General features: G+C 36.0%; 1 protein-coding gene across 5 annotated transcripts in view; it reads right to left on the minus strand.

Moving 5' to 3' along the window:
• Positions 1 to 2,290: 2,290 nt before the first annotated feature.
• Positions 2,291 to 15,780, minus strand: part of LOC101414513 (scavenger receptor cysteine-rich type 1 protein M130) — a 118,703-nt gene continuing 105,213 nt past the window's right edge. For 4 of the 5 annotated variants that reach the window (XM_058282720.1, XM_058282721.1, XM_058282718.1 and 1 more), the window contains 11 exons: positions 15,111 to 15,425; positions 14,701 to 15,015; positions 14,234 to 14,323; positions 13,838 to 14,152; positions 12,301 to 12,621; positions 9,612 to 9,920; positions 9,192 to 9,227; positions 8,895 to 9,002; positions 7,629 to 7,721; positions 6,617 to 6,669; positions 2,291 to 2,512 (listed from right to left, as the gene is read on the minus strand). In XM_058282720.1, the coding sequence (XP_058138703.1) occupies positions 6,647 to 6,669; positions 7,629 to 7,721; positions 8,895 to 9,002; positions 9,192 to 9,227; positions 9,612 to 9,920; positions 12,301 to 12,621; positions 13,838 to 14,152; positions 14,234 to 14,323; positions 14,701 to 15,015; positions 15,111 to 15,425 (1,925 nt within the window). In that variant the 3' untranslated portion in view covers positions 2,291 to 2,512; positions 6,617 to 6,646. Of the gene's footprint in view, positions 2,513 to 6,616; positions 6,670 to 7,628; positions 7,722 to 8,718; positions 9,003 to 9,191; positions 9,228 to 9,611; positions 9,921 to 12,300; positions 12,622 to 13,837; positions 14,153 to 14,233; positions 14,324 to 14,700; positions 15,016 to 15,110; positions 15,426 to 15,780 lie in introns of all 5 variants that reach the window. The other variant, XR_011646658.1, reaches the window with a different exon arrangement.

Below are 15,780 nucleotides of genomic sequence, written 5' to 3' on the forward strand. Positions count from 1 at the left end.
AGAGCCTCCAGACAGAATGCAGCCCTGCAGACTTCTTGAACTGTAAAATAATAAATTTGTGTTGCTTACAGTCACTAAATTTGGGGTAATTTGTTGCAGAAGCAACAGGAAACTAACGCATTATACAATGGAATATTTGTCCACAAAGGAATGATATTGTAATACATGCTACAACATAGATGAATCTTGAAAACATGATGCTAAAAGTCTGCACATTGTATAGAGAAAGGAAATACATTACTGGCTGCTTAAGGATAGGAGACAGTTGGGGGAAAATGGGGAATGACTGCTAACAGATAAAAGTTTTCTTTTTGGAGAGAGGAAAATGTTCTAAAATTAGACTGTGGTTATAATTGCACAATTCTGTGAATATACTGAAAGCCACAGAATTGTACATTAAATAGGTGAATTTGTGTGGTATGTGAATTGTATCTCAATAAAGCTGCTATAAAATATGTAAAACATTATTGATACTTTTTTCTGTCCAGTTATATATCAGGAAGAACTTATGCACATAATTTAGGTTATGGACAAGCTACATTTTCTACAAGGCATCAAATGTTTATCCTATGTAACATGTTTTTTTCTTTTTAACTTTATGCTGAAGAAAACAGAACATATTTAGATAGATCCAGTGGAAATAAGAGTCTTGTTGGGAAAGTGAAGAAATGAAATTAACAATTTAAAGTCTGGCTCCCAAGAAAATACAGAAAATCCCAAAGACTTATTTTTAAAAGAATGCATATTCTCAAGCATAGAAAATGCAAATCTGGCTTTTTCATGACTATGCACGAGAGCTATGGGTCTCCTAATTTCTCTCCATAACTGCAGTTGTTTTCCCTGAAAGCTTTTCCCCATATAATCACCAGAGGGCTCTATATAAAATGCTAGTTCAACACCTTGCATCCTTTATTATATCCAAATCACCATTAGATAAAGTTCAATCACACAGTTACCTATTGCTTCAGGCTAATCCTTCAAGATCACACATTATACATTTAATTACATGAGTAATATCAACTTAGTTTTTGTCCTTTACTCCCAGCATTTGCATACATATTTCAACTAATTTCATATACATATATTTCATATATATACATATATACACACACATATATGTGTATGTGTCTGTATATATATATATGTGTGTGTGTGTGTGTATATAATTTGAGGTACCAGGGATCGAACCTACGACCCTGTATATTGAGTGCTCAAATACTTGAGCTACTTCTGCTTCCATGAATTTTGCTTATATCTTTGTATTCTTCTCTTCTGCCTCAAATGTTCAACTTTTTTGTCTTCTATATGGTAAGTTGTTTGGATGGGAAGACAGAACATCAGATTTTCCTAGAATAATCTTTGTTTTCTGGCACCCACCTGCTCTAAGCTCTATTTGATTCAGTATATACTTTCATATAATGACCTGCATCTATATCCATTATTGTATTTAATATTTCATGTATTATTTAATATGTAGCAATATCACTCTGCCTCTCCCAGCAGACTGATATCTTTGAAGGCAGGTTCCTTTCTTATCATCAATTTATAGTCAAGTGGTAGTGCAATAACTGACAAATAGCATGTGCACAATAACTTATGTTGAATAAATGAGTAAATGAATAAATAATCAATTAATTTATGCCAAATGTCATGTTTCCACAGATAGTTTCTTTGAAGCCATAAATGCCAGCAAAAATAGAATGCAGTACCTGGAGACTGAGAATCAGTTTGCATCTGAGATTGAGATGTTAAACAAGATAGTAGATTTTAATCTAAGCTTAGTGTTAAATTAAATATTTAAATGCTATCTTTTCTTTTTGTTAATATGTAACATGGATAATTCATCCTTTCAGTATAATAGTTATATAGAAAAGACAAAATTCATGTATTCACTTCAGCTTCAGTTACACTGTCCTGAGAAATGAAGAATTGAGCCCTTGAGTCTGAATCCTTACCAGATATTGCTGTGCACTTTAAGTCAGTGATTTAGCATTACAGTGATAAAAACAGTTAACGAACCAATGAGAGTTATTCCTTGTAGAGTCAGTCATATATTATTAACAGAACCTTCTGTAATCATTTACTATCTCTTTCTTAAAACTAAAGAAAATAAATTGATTTTGATTTGGTTATGAGAAGGAAATTATACTTCAAATGCAACAAGAAAAAATATATGCAAATTAAAACATGGTCAAATGAAAAGACACCATGTTATATTTGTGCAACCCTACAAAAGTCAGGCTGCCTCTTCAGAAATTCATAAAATCAAGAGCAATCAGTTATGACAAGCTCACATCAGCAATATTCATTTTATTTAATACACTTGAAAATCTTATATACAACATTAAGTAGTCAAATTCACCAACTTTATTTTTATAAATTCAGCAGCAGTCTTTGGCATATGAGGAGAAAAAGGGCTCCATGGAAATACAACTGTAATCTTCAGTGAAGTAGGTGGGTTCTCATTCCATTCAACAGAACAGGTCTTCATTATGGTGTCTTAAAGGTTGAACTAAAACCGTACATAGGAAAATGTTATTTTCCTCTTGATACACATGTTCATGGAAGAATGCATTATATGATAGCACACACACAGCCAGCCTTACATATATTAAAAAGCACACTTTCCTGAACACAAAACTTAAATGCAATTATTTTTGAACTTTGTGTACATAGAAATTACTTCTATTTCACAGAACTTCACCAGGACCCAGAAATGTAATTTTAAAAGCACCCCATATGATTCTGGAGCAGCGTTCAGCTGTAATTACTCTTTAAGGAAGAAGTATTTTAATCATTATTTCATACATCAGAATAATATTCATATGTTTGAGATTATAAATCTAGTCATTCATAGTCCACTCAGTTTAAAATGCTGGTAGAGTTTTTAATGTTATTTACACATGAATGTATTTTTCATATATTCATATATTGTAGTTGTAGGTATTTTAATTAAATTGGATAGCCTGATCACATAAATTCAATCATGTTATTGCATTTCTGTGGATGATTTTTCCTTTTTTCACTGGCTGCATCATAATTTTTCTGACCACTGCCCTACTGATTGGCATTTAGTTAGTTTTCTTGCCACTACGAATTATAATGCTGGGAAAAATTTCTTGTCAATGGGTTCTTTGATACTGTGACTTTATTTGCATGGAAAATATTCCAGGTTTTGAACTGCTGGGTCAAGGACCTATGAAAACATATACTTATATATAAAAATATATATGTATAGATACATATAAATATTTTTTAAGGAAGTACTGGGGATTGAAACTGGGACCTTGTATATGTGAAGCAGGTGCTCACCCACTAAGTTATACCCACTTCCCTATATATTTTTATTTAATATCAGTTGCCAGATTAGTTTCTCCAAAGACTACCATACTTCTCATTTCTAATAGCAATGTCTGAAATTACCTTTTTCTCTGTATGCTCACCAGCAATAAATATTGTTGCAGTTTTTGAAAACCTTTTTATTGTAGTGGTGTATATACAAATCAAATTCCCATTTTAACAACTATCAAGTGTACAATTCAGTGACAATTATAATCCCAATATTGTGCTACCATCACCAATATCCATTATGCTCACTTTTCCATCCCTTCAAACAGAACATCTGTACCCATTAAGTAATTACTCCTTCTTGCTCTATCCCTAACCCTGGTCCCTGGCAATCTACAATCTATTATCTGCCTCCATGGAATTTGCTAGTTTTAGGTACATCATATAAGCAAGATCATATTTGTCTTTTTGTGTCTGGCTTATTTCATTTAACATGACGTTTCATTCATATTGTAGCAATGTGTCAGAACTTCATTCCTTTTCATAGTTGAATAATATTCCATTGTGTATATATTCCATTTTTGTTTTTCCTATTGTTGGTTGATTGACACATGTTGCTTCCACATTTTGATTTTGAACACTGGTGTACAACAATCTGTTTGAGTTCCTGCTTTCAATTCTTTTGTATATATACCAAAATGTGGGATTCCTGGGTCATAGAGTAATTCTGCCAACTTTCTGAGGACCTGCCAAACTGATGTCCATGGTAGATGCACCATTTTACAGTGCCAGGAAAAAATATGAGTTGTAATTTCTTTGCAGCCTTGCCAACATTTATTTTCTTTGTTTGTGTGTGTGTGTGTTTTAAATAATTGCCATCTAAATGAGTGTGTAATTCTCTTATGATTTTGGTTTGCATTTCTAAATGTTGCTGTTTTGAAAGTGATATCTTATTGTTAACTGTAATTTGAATTTCCCAGATACACTGGTAAACTTCAGAAATTTTTCTTATATCTATTGGTCACTCGAAATTCCTTTTTCAACAATGTCTTTTCATAGTCTTTTGCCAATTATTCACTGGTTATTTGTCATTGTCTTAATAATTGATAAGATGTAGTACATATTTCTTTTTGTCCATGTCTCTATGTATACACCTATAAAATTTATATATTAACCCTTTTTTATATGATATGTACAATTTGTAAGAGTCACGTATGTATTTTACATATCAACTCTTTGCATTTTAGATATTAACACTTAACATTTTATATACTTTTAGAGTTCCAATTTTTATCCTTTGTCTCAATCTGTATTTATCATTATGCCATGTATTAGCTGTACAATAAAAATACATAATTTAGCTACATATGTATGTCACTCCCCCAAATTGTATTTTAAAAAACTCAGAAAATCTTGTCTACTAGCTCATTTCATCCTCTTTTCTTTTTGATGTAGTTTAACAACTTTTCTTGCTTTGTTTGCTTTTTAATTTTTTTCTTTTCTTATACTTTTCTCACAAAAAAAGCAAGTTATAAAGTGAAAATCTGATCATCCTTGCACCTGATTAATCTTCCAAAGCCCACCAGCTTTCCAAAAGTCCCCAAATAAATATGAACTCAATATACAGTAGACAAGACCATTTGTTATAGGGCCCCTGACTGTCTTTCCAGCTTAGGTTCTCATCACTACCCTTCTCTCCATACAAGCTCTCCTTCTTTCCACCCATAGACTGTAAGATCTTCCATTAAGCAATCATGTCTTTTCCACTAGTAACTTTAGAATCTGTATCTTCAGACCTGGGAACACTGTCACCATAAATATGTTTTTATGTGATTTCGAATTGGTACCATCTTACTGTTCCCCAAAAGTTCTCTTCTGTGCTTTCGTATCTTGTACATGCTGTGCATTTTGCCTGGAACAGTCTGTCTTTCAGTCATTTTTAATGTTTAACATAAGCATAACATCTTCATCATCTACCCAGCCTTCCAGAGGCAAAGATAATTTTTTTTCTGAATTCCTATAGCATCTCATGCAACATGCAAATACAATTCTTGTCTCTTTCCTGACATTACCCTTATAATCATTTTGGAAGACTTACTCATATTTATTTACCCAATCTCCTTAGCTACATAGAATTATTACTTTTATTGCTTAACATAAATATGAAATTAAGAAATGAATAATTATATTTATTAAAAGCTGTTACATATTACCAATATGTATATACACATATATATGCATATATGTTTCTTTTATGTGTATATGCATATACATATATAGCATATATGTTCCATCTTTGTGTATATGCATACACATATATACAAATATATTTGGAAATATATGTCCTTTGGAAGGGAAATTTTCTTTTTTGTCAAACATTTCTAAGATTCACAAATGTTTCTATATTTATCTTCAAAGTGGACAGTCATATATTTTGCACTTTTTAATTTTCAAATTTGATTTAAAAATGTATTTTGTTCTAAAATAGATTAATTTCTTTATGAATTTATATGCAAATTAGGAATATTTATTAATCTTTAAAGCATATGTAATTTGTAATTATTATATATTTGCTCAAGAGTTATGTGTACTTTTTTCAATTATAGTTCTCTTTAATTTGGTTTTCTAAAATAAAACTCATTATTGTTATAAATTCTTGTTATGCTGTAAGGACAGAATTTATGTCATAATGTGCTATTTTCTGCATATAAATATATTCTATACATAATATCATTTCTAAATAAAAGGCTCAATAAGTTTATTTTTGAATATGCTATTGTCTTGTTTTTGAGGTCTTAAAACTTGATTATTCAATGGATGTTGACAGCACTAGATAGAAAATCTCCTGCCCTTCTGGTCAGCTTTGTAATATCAGTTCATTTAAAGGAGTAATTCTTCGATGTTTCACATTTGGCCTGTTATTTAATATGAGCCTTAAATGGTAGCTTGATGTGTGACAGTTATTTGTTCATATTTTGGTAGTAATATATACTGAGCAGTTATAAGAAAACTTAGGTATATTTAATAAAAGTAGGTTGTGAACATACATTAGACTACCTTAGACTATGTCCCAATGATGACCCTAGAGGCATCTCATATGTCTCAATATCAGAAATTATTATCCACTACTCTGTTGGATAGCTTTTTTATGATGCCTCAGAATAACACTCACGAGAAAGTCACTCATTCCACACAAAGACAAAGGCATTGAGGAGCCACTATGACCTAGAAAGTCAGGCAAACTACTGAGTTGAGACCAGAGGAGCTCTCGGTCTTCAAAAGAAATGTACTTGTTTTGAATAATGATGAATAAATTCTACACACTCACCTCACTGGCTTATAAATTCCCATTTTCTTTTCAGTTTGCCTCAGAATTGGCCCCTTTTTCATTCCAAAAACAGGAAAAGAATTAGAAATAGAAATTAGTCCAGTAACATTAAAATCATTGAGATTTCCTGAAAGGAAGACAATCATTACAGGTAAATGTATATCAGACTACATCAGAGTTCCTCAAAAGTTCTTTTAACATCTAACTACTGCCCACAATTAGAAAGGTGGAGGAGTGTGATTTAGGTGTCATAAAGTCTTTCTCATCCCTCAAATATGTTTTCCTGATACAGTAGAAGTGAATATTAAATCCTTAAAGATGTGAGGCAGGCTCCTCTCAGAAGGTAAGGAATATTGAGAAGGGGTCAAGCCTTCATGTAATAATGACGACGAGTATTTGAATATTTCTTCCAAACCAGAAGAGTTACACTGTTCAGAGGCAGTACTAGGGTATTGGTTAAATAGAAATTGGTAGGCCAGAAAAAAAACCTAATTGTGAATTGGGAAATAAGACTAATCCAGTGAATAGTGTTGACTTCTGATGGTGAAAACAGAGAGAAAGTTTAAGTTTTTAGATTTTTAGGAAAGCTATGATTAATATAATGTTAGAAAAAAGGCAGTGATAGGAAATGGATATGAAAGAAACTGAAAAATGTATGAAAAGTTAATTGGTCACTGACGATAGCTCTTTAGAAGATTAATTTCTGTTTTAATAAAATGAGATCCAAGTCATTATATTCTGTATTCTGTTACATGGTTCTTTGTACCTCTGTCAGAAGTAATCATTGGCCTCTTAAGCCAAATGATTGTGCAAAACCATCTTTGCACTTTTTACTTTCTTTTAGAAAAATTTTCAGTACATTCTTGCCTTTCTTCTTCTTTAAATGCATCCTAAACTTCCTATTACGTCTTTAGATTGCTTTTCATTGTGAAGCAAAGTAGAATGTCTTAGCCGCATCTGTAGCTTCTGGTCTAAACCCCTGAGTTTATAGACACTTAAAAAACTCACAGACCTGAGGGGTGCAGCATGTCCAGATCGTCTGCCTTCAGGGAAGAATTCATCTCCCGGTATTGAAATTGCTGGACTGTCTCTGCTCTTGATGAAACTGACAAGGAAGTTCTTAGGTTAGGGTTCAGCAGGCCAAAATGCAACTTGCTTTCCTTTCCATGTGCTTTTTCCCAACAGTACAAACGTATCTACAAATTTGATTAACCCATGCTATTTTTTGTTTCCATACCATTCTACTACCAACCTTTTCCCTATAATGTCACACACCCAAATGCAATAGACATGTGTCTCCACCTTCTCTATTGCCATCCTCTCACAATGTAAGCCAGTAGTGTTCTCCAGTTCCCTGGACCTTTTTAAAATCTTTCTAAAATTTGTCCTCCCCACTCTGTTCTCAGTGTAGCCAAAATACTTTTCATCTTTCACCTGAACTATTTAAAAATGCTTTCCGTTGTCAATTATGTTGTCTTTTAGTCCTTCAGACATCCAACGCCAAAGAAATCTTTCTAAAATACAGTCTGGCCAATTGTGTCTTCTACATAATACTCTTTAATGACTATTCATGTTCTTTTCACTGAATGTAAGAATGCCATAATTTGGTTCTTCCCTCTTCTACAGTCTTTTTAATAGCTTCTACTTATACTCAACTTTTACTTCAGCCAAAAAACAACAAATGTGCTATCCTGTACATGTTTTCTTCTTTTCCCCAAGAATGCACCTTACTCAGACCTTTGAATGTCTATGTTCATAGTTTGTCTCAAAACCCCCCTTGACAGGTCCAACACTCCCTCTTCCCTTTTAATTACTCTCTTCTCTGTGCTTACTTTGTTCCTTATTCATATTAATATGTAATACTAAAATACAGTCCTCTAGACTTGAAGTTCCATGAAGACAAAATGTTTCTTAGCCACATGTGTATCTTCAGACACCAGCACATTGCTTGACAGATCAGTGAAGTCAGTGATTAGGGTAGTACAGTAAATGCAAATAAACGTTTTGGAAATAATTGTATATTGCATATTCATTCTGGATTATCAATTCTATAATGCCCCAATTACACATGAAGATAGAATACAAGAATCATCAATGCTTACAAAGCCCTTTGTTCTGCTCTGAAATCTTGTTCCCTTTATCCTGGAAAATGGTTCAAAGCACTTCTAGGGTCCGTCTTTATGGTCATTTGACACTTGAGTGTAATATTTCTTTTTAATCCCAAGGACTCCCTATCCTGTAGACAGACAAGTTGTAGGGACCATAATTTGGCTCAGACCTGTAAACCACTGCATCTGCCTTCGCTTCTGAGTCCATAAGAGGAATGCTATGAGAACAGCCAACAGAATAACTCCAAGGATCACGAGTGCCACAACAGATGAGTGACCTAAGCAAAAATAAATATCAAAAGAGGTAACAGAGTCTTACTAAAAGACCTAGGTCTCTCATGACATTCTCTTCCTTATGTCAGATACAGGATCATCAGGTAAATGTCAAACCTTCAGAATTCCTTAAACCAGAAAGATTCCAAATAATGGAGACAACTGGCCCCATACTCATAAACCCTGTGGTATACCTGTGGCACTTGATGATTTTTTGGTCGCTGCAGCTCCTGTAGGAGAAAAGAGAAGAGGCTTAATTTTGGGAATAAGAGAGCAAGAAACATTCCTATTTCTTTTTCTGAGCCAGTAGTGCTTCTCAACCAGGTATATTACCCTCTCCCTCCTAAACTTACAGTCCCCCTACATGGGAGGACATATAAGCTGTAGGTATTTCTTTCCTCTGCAGGGGGTTCCATATAGATTGTATGCTTTTCCTTGGTAAAGATCAGTATATAACAACAAATGTTTGTCCATGCTTTCAGATAGATTCATCATGATTCTCTGCCCAGCAAATCCCTATATCACTACATCCAGTTTTTATGCAACATATTTTGCTGCTCACATGCTCTTTGCTCCCAGGGATTCCAGGCTTAATCCAGGCTCCTGGTACTCACCTGAGCACCTCACACCAGCATCTTCCTTGTGCCCACAGTTGCTGTGTCCCCAGGGGCTGGCAGGGCAATCCCATAAGGAAGACTCATTCCCTTTGCACTTTACTTCACTGAGCCATATGGGACCAGTTCCCTGACCAAATGCTGCTTCTTTTAGTGCTTCCAAAGCTGAGCCACAACCTAGCTGCCGACACACCACTTCAGCATCCCTCTGGTCCCAGGAGTCATCACACACTGTCCCCCAGGAACCACCATGCCAGATCTCCACACGTCCAGAGCAGTCTGTGGTTCCTTCTTGAAGTCTTATCTTGTCTAAAAAAACCAGACACCTAGATTATTTATTTATCTGAGAAGATAAATGCTTTTAAGATGTGACAGGGAAAACACACTTGAAACCATGTTTGAAAAAAAAACTCTACTTTAAAATTTTATTTAATATACTTTTATATGTGTATTTTTGCATAATTTAACTTTTAAGTGAGCATATGAAAGAACAGAATAGATGGAAAAGACATCATTTCAGAGCATTTGAATTGTTCTGTGTGATCTTGTAAGGATGGATATAAGCTTTTCAAATTTTATCAAAACCTATAAAAATGTCTGGGCAAAATGACTGCCATAATGTAAATCATTGACTACAATTAGTAGTAATACTGTACTATTTGTACATCAGTTGGAACAAATGCACTATCGACATGTAAAATGTTATTAATGGCGGTGAGTGGGAGAGTGAAAAGTGTTTGGTTAAATAGGAATCTCCTATATTTTCAATGTGATTTTCTGTAACTTAAGCTTCTTTCAAGATAAAGCAAAGACAATAAGACACAAGGGAAACATATGGAAGAATTGCCACTGTACATAAAAGATAACAAATTTTACAGTGATGGAAGATACAATGAAAATATTTTATTTTAATTTTTGTATTTTCTGTTATTTTAAATTATTTTATTTTCTCACTATTTTTATTTGTTTATTTGGCTTTGTTTCTGGGGTGGTTTTGGATTGCAGAAATGTCACAACTGTGGCAAGGGAGGATCACTTGTGTGGGATTTCTGAAAAGGGAGAATGTGTGGGATGAGGTGTACCTGGGACATGCTCTATGGCATGTGAATATGCTCAAGTGGTCATGGGGTGTTGTCTCAGTGGGCGGAGGCCCACAGAATAACCAAAGGAATACTGAATTCCCATTCTGGGAAATCCTGCTATATTCTCTAATAGAGCAGCAAAAATCTGCTAAGTACATGGGCAGTGCCTAGCAAGAAGGACAAACCATTACACCAGGCACCTGATATTGAGGTTGTATTTATGAACATTTTCTAGTGAAATTGAAACAGCCTATATATATATATATATATATATATATATATATAATTTCCCTAAATATGACTTGTCTGCTCCTTTTATTTAAACCCATAATTAGCACTACACTTGTTAAATGTATATCCCAGAGACTTAAATATTCTGTCTCTTCATATGACAGGTGAGCCCTGAATCTTGGCAGAGTTGCAACACCTCCTCTTCAGTTCATTGAACTCACCCAGGACAACTAACAAAAGGATGATGATGGACAATGCCCATCCTAGGAATCGGCGAATCTGCAACTACAAACAATAGAGCTCCATTGATCTGCCCCATGGAATCAAAGCCCTCTCTCAATTGGAGACAGATGGGGCATGACCATCCATAAATCCTGAAGATTGAGGAATAAACAAACATAAGGGGAGAAAGCAACCATGGAGTAGAGTAGACTTATGATTATTCTAGCAACTGAAGAACTTGTATCATTGATATAAAGAAAGTAGCCACCAGAGGTTCTGAGAGGTGGGAGAGGGAAGAAGAGGTGCTACATGGGGGTATTTTGGGGACATTAAAGTGCATGACATTGCAATGAGAGATACAGGCCATTATATGTTTTATCAAAATCTATATAATTGTGCTTGATGAAGGGTAAAGTATAATGTAAATTATAGTTCTTGGTTAGTACATTGCGTCAATATGTGTTCATCAATTGTAACAAATGTACCACACTAATGAAAGTGGGAAGTGTGTGGGGAGGAAAGTATATGGGAATACCTTATATTTTTGATGTAATATTTATGTAATCTAAAGCTCTTTAAAAATAAAAAAAAAATGAAAAAAAGAAAGCATATATCTTTCCAGCAAAATGGATCTATTTCATCCTGGACACTGGAAACAAGAAATGTCAACTTGATAAAGTTAACATTGTATAGCATAATATTAAGTTCTCTAAAGTAGAAAATCACCAGGGAGATCACCAGGTAGATAGAAATCTTCTTCTACCTTAAGAAGATATAGATTGGGGAACTACTGGAGAACTGATCCTTCTGAATGCTTGTCTCCTTTTATATGTGAAGCAAGATAACATATGAAAGAATAAGGTAAAGCATATCTTTACTCCTCATTTGTTCATGGAGAAAGTTATTGAATAAAATTATTGAGCAAACCACAGGAGTATGATATTCCTTAGACCAGTGATCGCTATAGGCCAAACTTTATAAAACTAATTATACCATCCATGTAGGTTAGGCATTAACTAAAAGTTACCCATCCCTACTTAAATTTGATCTAAGCATTTAAGCTCAAGAATAGGAAACTAAAACCTAAGGCATTTTCTTGGAAGATGAGAGTGGAGCCGCAGAGGGGAATTTTCATGTAGTCAATGGAGACTCACCATCACATGTGATCCAGGTCTCCTCTGAGGGGCTGGCCAGCCTCTGCCTCCAAGGAGAAGACGGACACTGCCAGAGTGTGTCAGGTCCTTCCGGACACTGCACATTGTCCACCCACATGGACCTGGCCACTGTGTTGTCTGAAGATGCAGGCCTGCTGCTCCCTTTGTCTGCACAGCCCAGTTGCCTGCATACCACCCCTACAGTAGTAGCAGACATGTTGCTCTTGCCAATGCTGCCCCAAGCTCCACTGTAAAAAACTTCCAGACGCCCTGCACAGGTCTCTCTGCTGCTTGCTCCGATGAGTCTCAGAGACATGAACTCTGGGATGAAATAGAGAGTTAGTAGTTTCACATCTTCTCAGAAGACTCAGGACTTCCTCCCTTTTCTCTGATGTAAGAATAACTTTAAATATAACTACAGTAGGTCAATTACTAATTATTCTCTATTAACTTCTGGACAAAGTATAAATATTAGTAATACTTAGCATTTATTTTTAAAATACCTTATGATTTTATAGTCTTAGGTTCTGAGTTCAGAAACCACTTTAGAATGTCATTATAGATTCTAAGATAATGTCCTGATATCAGTAAAAACTCAGAGACTGAAATGCACAGTTTGGATTTTCTCCCCAAATCACTGTAATTCTAGCTTCAGGAGTGCTGTTCTGTTTTTTTTTGTTTGTTTGTTTATTTATTTATTTTATTTATTTATTGCAGCTGTCCTTGATGGTTAAAATTGAGCAGACAGTAAGTCACTGAGGCACCAAATCCAATGTTTGTGTGCATTACCTTCAAATGAAATATTTCCTTTTCTGACACTTTATGGCTTTCCTGACCATTGCATCCATTAACTTTATGTTACTAAATAAGAATGGTATCAGAATCCCTTCTGGTGTGCAGAATTATCCACCACTTACCTAAGTTAGTGAGCCATAACAACATTTTCCCCAATCTATTACAACTGAATACATTTTTCTGCTTCAGAATAGTTTTTAAAGCTTTTTATGCCTACAAAGCAAGAGCAGTGGACTCCTATGGTAAAGTATGACATGTTAGTCTCATTTGTCTGCCATGATAAATGACTTGGGGATGGTCATTTTCTTTCTCTCTTTTTTTTTCTGGAGAATGGTGCATTAAAATACATACATATATTTTTTTCCCTTTTAATCTACTTCTTTACTGATAATATGATTTTCAAGTGGTGCCACTGAATCCTTTTTAAATTTCTACTTCCATATTTATAAAGAACTTTTAAAAATAATTTACAAAAGAACTTTTCATTATTAATTTTGTTGTCATTTTCATGGTATGCAAGCCAATTTTAGAAATTTTTTTTTTCTAATATCATCCTATCTTGCACATGAGGAAGATTTAACTCATCAGATTCATTCACACTTCTGGGATTCTGACTCCTGCAATAGTTCCCTCTGAACCTGTTTTTCAGGGGATTCCCTCCTATGAATATCCCTCACCATGTTTTGTACCACTTCAGTCCTTTCTTATGTAACAATGACCACCTGATATGTGTGGAACTTACCTGAGCAGACAACTCCTGCATCTTCTTTATGCCTACAGTTTTGCCACCCCCAGCCATGGGAACGGCACTGCCAAATATGAGATTCTTTTCCATTGCAGTCCAGCTCATCTAGCCAGATGGGCCCTGTGCCTTCCCCAAAATGAGCAGAGTCAGTGGCATTGATGGCCACTCCACAGCCCAGTTGTCTGCACACCACGTGGGCATCAATCAGGTCCCAGCTGTCATCACAGATGGTGCCCCAGGAGCCCTCATGATAGACCTCAACTCTTCCAGCACAGCGACCACCTCCATTTACCAGGCGGAGCTGACCACTCTCTGAGAAGGGAAAAGAAAATATTAGTAAAATGCATTCCTAAGGATTGTAATAATTTCCATAGATTGCATGCTGGTTCTTACCTATGCAGGGGACAGCACTTTCTTCAGGAACAGTAGAGCTTGCTGGATCTGAAGATGAATTGCATGGGAGTAGCGTCTGGGACTGGTTTCCTATAACATCAAACTGCTCAGTTATACAAGATAGGAAAGGTTAGGGTGAAGAAGATAGGTCAAATGAGAATTGGGCAATGAACTAGTACAATCACAGCTCAAGAGTGAGAGAAGGTACTTGGGCCAACCAGACTGGGAATGAATAAGGTGCTTTGAGAAGGGTTTTGCATTCAGTAAACATTAGATACATGAGGTCCATGCAAATCAAGTTCAGTATTCCTCCAAAAAGACAAATGAGGGCAATATTATGGCACACTTCTAGTATCCCTCAAAATGGCCCAGTCCCTTGTACTTTTGTTCTTCATCCCTATGGGTAATGTGCTCTTGAGGTATATACCATGGGAAACTTTCATCTTTGGCCACCCCTCTCTTCTTACCTGAGCAGATCACAGAGGCCGCTTGTCCTGTAGAACACAGAGGCATGCCCAGAGCAGTTATGGGACAATCTCCTATGTACTTCTCAGTCCCAATGCAGTGAAACATGTGCCTCCAGATCTGACCATTTCCTTTCCCAAAATGTGCTCCTCCTGGGGTAGAAAGAGCAACTCCACATTTAAGCTGCTGACAAAGGACGTGGGCATCTTCCATGTCCCAGTGAGAGCTGCAGATGGACCCCCAGGCCCCAAGCACCTTGATCTCCACTCTTCCCTCACATGGGGACTTGCCATTCACCAAGCGGATTTCTGTATATCCTGGAAGGAGATAGGACTTTAGAAAAGTAGGCTGTGACTATGTAGCCTAACCCTCGCAGTATGGGAACACATTGAAGGTGTTCTCTGAGTCTTACTTGAGCAGACTACTCCGACATCCCTTTTGTGGGTACATGTGTTGTCTGGGCGGGGTGCTACTGGGCAGAGTGACAGATGGGACTCGTTCCCCTCACACTGGAACTCTTCAGTCCAGACCTGTCCATTTCCTTCTCCAAAGTGAGCTCCCCCAAGGACAGAGATGACTGTGCCACATTGCAATTCTCTGCACAGCACATTGGCAGCTTCGAGAGAGAAGTCAGAATCACAGACAGAGCCCCACGTGTCTCCATGTTTCACTTCCACACGTCCAGAGCAGGGAATGTCCCCTCCAACCAGTCTGGGTTCCCTGTGGGCTGAAAAAATAATATTACTTCGGTGAGCAATAACATGATTCCCAGATTTTTCTTTATGATGGGGTAAGGACAGAGCAAAGAGTAGCAAAGGGAGACCAGGGTGCCCAGGGACTTCCCACACTCATTCCTCATAGCTTTTCTGCATAGAGCTGGGCATGCTCTAATCAAATTACTAGTACTGAGTACTAATCTAGTCAAATTACCTGTATTTATTCCAGGTGTCCTCATTCCTCATTGGACTAATTCATCTGAGGGAATTCTGGAATTCGGCCATCTGGGACCAAAATGCCTGAGGCAAGATAACATCTCTTTCTTTCCTCCTATATTAGTGACAGCATGAGAGGCCAAGAGCGTG

Source organism: Dasypus novemcinctus, chromosome 20, assembly GCF_030445035.2.
Source record: "Dasypus novemcinctus isolate mDasNov1 chromosome 20, mDasNov1.1.hap2, whole genome shotgun sequence".
NCBI lineage: Eukaryota > Metazoa > Chordata > Mammalia > Cingulata > Dasypodidae > Dasypus > Dasypus novemcinctus.